This window comes from Trypanosoma theileri (assembly GCF_002087225.1).
Source record: "Trypanosoma theileri isolate Edinburgh chromosome Unknown TM35_Tth_45_V1, whole genome shotgun sequence".
Taxonomy (NCBI): Eukaryota; Euglenozoa; class Kinetoplastea; order Trypanosomatida; family Trypanosomatidae; genus Trypanosoma; species Trypanosoma theileri.
The window spans coordinates 42,847-46,806 of record NW_021639887.1 but is presented as its reverse complement, the minus strand read 5'-3'; the positions used below and the strand labels follow the sequence as shown (position 1 = coordinate 46,806).

Sequence of the window (3,960 nt, the reverse complement as noted above, 5' to 3'; positions counted from 1 at the left end):
TCAGCACACAAGAATACAGGCCAGTGTAACCACAATCAGTAGTGGTACACGCACCCACACAGAACTGCTGATACTGCTGCTGCTGTCTGCATCACCCTTCTTGTTGTTTGTGAGTTCAGGAGGAAGTGTTGTTGTTGTGGTGGTGGTCGTAGTTGATGATTCAGCATTGACATTCTCCAGTGAACCTTCTGTGCCAGTCTCATCTGCAGCTGTAGTAGTCTGATTACTGGGATTGCTGTCACCACCTTCATTTGCACTTTCCGATTGAGTTTGTGGGTTGGTGTTGTTGGAATCACCGTCTCCAGATGAAGGTGTGTCTTCAGTTGATGACGTCGTTGCCTGTCCTTCTGTTGTGTTTTGTTGTGGGTTCTGTGAGTCTGCATTACCTGCTGTAGATGACGTATTCTCTCGGCCTTCACTTCCTGCTGGGTCACTTTCACTCTCTGTGCTCACACGATTATCAGCTGTTTGCACACCAGAGTGTTCATCATTATGTGGTGCCTCTTTTGAATGTTCCTTATCTTCTTTTTGATGCACTTCTTCTTGCTTTACTTGTGGTGGTGGTGGTAATACTGGTTGTAGTGCTGGAGATGTTGCTGGTGGTTGTTGTACAGTAAGAGGAGTACAAGTACCAGGATTACCAGAAGAAACAGAATTGCACTCCGAAGCAACAGGTTCAAGTTTAGCTTTCACACCATGAGAAGTACAATCAGCAGAAGAATCAGTAGTACGACGGCACGGAGAACCATCAGCACCAAGTCCAGGTTTCTCAAGAAGAGAATTACATTTACCAGAAGAATCCGGAGGACCACCATTAGTGCAATTCTTACCAGAAGTATCTGGAAGAACAATCTTTGTCTCACTCTCCGTATCAGGGACTTGGTCGGAAAGATCGGCGGCAGGCACTTCTTCAGCGAGGACGTGCACACACGCACAGGAGAGCAGGAGAGCGAGGATACACAGCACGTAGCGCATCATTACCATTACAATACTTCTTGTAGTAGTCTTACTTCAATCGCTTACAGAAAAATAAAAAACAGATAAAAAAACAGAAACAAAGAAAATCAATGTTAAAAAACACAAGATAAGAACACATTACCAAATCAAACAACACTCAACAATTAAAGCAGAAGCACACACATAAAAAAAAACGTGCAACCATAACTCAGATAATCGCCCAAATAAAAGGAACAAAACACACAGTACCCAATAACAAACAGATAACCCCAATAAACCCTTCAAAACAAAAAAAAGAAATTAAAGAGAACGACCATAAGAAGAAAGCAGAGCAATAAAATCAAAATGCCTCTTCCTGTAGGACCAAGCACAATTACAAATATATACTTATGAATTCTTTATTATTGTTTCTCCCCACAAAATACTCTAACACACAACAATGCAGGAAAAAGCACACAGTGGCCAAGCAAAGAAAAGGTGAACAAAAACACAAATTAAGAGCAGGACGAATCACACAAAAATAACTCACAGACCACTGGGTATGCCGGTTTGTTCAAGTAATTACGAATACAAATTGTAATAACTACTATTTGTTCCTTTGCTCTTATAAAACTGATTACCAAAAACCGTGAAGGGCAAAAGCACACAATGACCCAGCAAACCATAAGCAAAGAAAGAAATATTAACCATTAGCCCAATTTACACAGTAAACACATAGAAATACACCAACTATGGGTGTAAGTCTATATGTGTGTATATAGGCAATTATAAGTAATAAATTCATCTGTTATTATTATTTCTTTTCTTTTCACTGCAAAAAAACAGTTCATCATCACAGTGCAAGCCCAAGCACACACAGAGAGTATCCAAGAACACACACACACACACAATGGAGTAGCAATAATAATTATAGGATATATATAGAGAGAGCAAAAACACACAAAAAAAACATTAACATTAACAAACAAAAAAAGAAAAAGAAAAAAGATAACACCCCACATTACCCAAATAATAGAGAGAGCCAAACACACACACAATACCCCATGGCTCTAGTTTATGTATTAAATTACTCCACACACACATCTGTGTGTACTAGCAAGAAATGTATTCCGTCAGTGAACAGAACAGCCCAGTTTTCTACACACACACTTAACAGGAAAAGCAAGTAATGGAATTATTAGAAAAAGAACACACACATACACAAAAATAAAAGAAAAAAAACTCGAATTAAAAGATAATGCTGGTAAACAGATTATTAATTTATTCACCCATGGGGGATGTACGCAATTATGATTATATTGGTTTAACCATTATTATTATTCGACCTCAAGTGAATCCCACCGTTCAGTACACAGTAGCGGAGAACAACACAACCACAATCAGCAGCGGTGCTGCAGTGCGCATCCACACAGGACTGACACTGCTGTCAACAATGGGTTTGTTCTTCTGTACAGTGGAGACGATGTTGCTGCTGATCTCTGCGTTAGGTGCAGGAGATGGAGTGGTGGTTGGTGCATCAGTGACATTGCTCTCGGGGCTCTGTGGAGTAGTGGTATTTGTTTCTTTTGAGTCTGCGCCAGAACCACTGTTTCCTGCATTCGACTCTTCGTTGTTACTTTGTGGCGCTGCAGCAGACTCATGAGGTGGGCTTTGCGTTGGTTTTGCACCTGTTCCTGTTGTGCTTTCAGCATTCCCAGCCTCTTGTGGTGGATTTACAGAAGAAACAACGTCAGTGGAAGATCCTTCTCTGTCAGAGGTTTCTCTAGGTGAATCTGCTGCTGGTGGTTTACTTACGCGCCCTGGTTCAACCCTGGTTGATTCTCGTCCAAGTTCTGCTGTCGGATGTGCCAGAGTGTCAGTGGGGTTGGGTTGGATGGGAGGCTTCGGCTTAAATTCGTCCCATTCCGCACAGTTTATTCCTTCAACTGTATGATTAGGGGCATCCCTACATTCCTTGTAATTTGCGTTTTTCTTTCTTATAGCGGGTGTAACAGCAGGAAACTGATCCCAACTAATATCAGCAGCTTCGTGCAAATCCTTATTACTTGAACCGTCAATGGCTGCCACGCCAATAGTCATGGTATACCCGCAGGCACAGCACAGCACAGCGGCCAACACACACATCACACGGCGCATCATCATCATCATGAGAGAAAAAATAGTTTGGTTTGCGTAAAAACACTGATCTAGAAAGAAAGACAATCAAAAAAGCAAAAAAGAAAATAAATGAAGTATCAAACATGTTAGGACACACAAAACGATTACCACTATGGAAGCGCACATCACAAAAGAAAAACCTACCAGCTAAAGAATGCAATACAGCACAATAACCTTAGTAAGAGTAAAAACAAAAACAAAAACGCCCACACTCAGAAATATTTCAAAAAAGGTTCAGTGACCCTGCAAAATCATCAAGCAAAGAAAAAGTTATTAACCATTAGCCCAATTTACCCAGTAAACACAGAAATATACACCAACTATGGGTATAAGTCTATATGTGTGTATACGCAATTATAAATATAAATTCATCTGTTATTATTATTTCTTTTTTTTCACTGCAAAAAACAGTTCATCCTCATTATCATCATTACAGTGCAAGCCCAAGCACACACAGAGTGAGTGTCCAATAAAACACAATGGAGTAGCAGCAATAATAATTATAGGATAAACACAGAGAGAGCAAAAAAACACACAAAACACATTAACATTAATAAGCAAAAAAATTACCAACAGGTGGAAGATTAGTTAGACTGTAGGGATGCATACAAAAAAGAAAAAGAAAACAAAGGATGACCTGAGTCACACCATCACCACCATTACAATCAGCACACAAGAATGCAGGCCAGTGTAACCACAATCAGTAGTGGTACACGCACCCACACAGAACTGCTGATACTGCTGCTGCTGTCTGCATCACCCTTCTTGTTGTTTGTGAGTTCAGGAGGAAGTGTTGTTGTTGTTGTTGTGGTGGTTGATTCCTCATCATTATTGGGTGTATTGTGA

General features: G+C 40.4%; 2 protein-coding genes across 2 annotated transcripts; both read right to left on the bottom strand.

The window, feature by feature from the left end:
* TM35_000451130 (uncharacterized protein) lies at positions 1 to 984 on the bottom strand (the record flags this gene model as incomplete). Its single annotated transcript, XM_029030210.1, has 1 exon — positions 1 to 984. The coding sequence occupies one exon, from the start codon at positions 982 to 984 to the stop codon at positions 1 to 3; it is 984 nt and encodes a 327-aa protein (XP_028878441.1).
* Positions 985 to 2,301: 1,317 nt separating this feature from the next.
* Positions 2,302 to 3,105, bottom strand: TM35_000451120 (uncharacterized protein; the record flags this gene model as incomplete). The annotated part of the gene is made up of 1 exon (XM_029030209.1): positions 2,302 to 3,105. One exon carries the CDS (start codon positions 3,103 to 3,105, stop codon positions 2,302 to 2,304), a length of 804 nt encoding a protein of 267 aa, XP_028878440.1.
* Between the last annotated feature and the right edge of the window lie 855 nt (positions 3,106 to 3,960).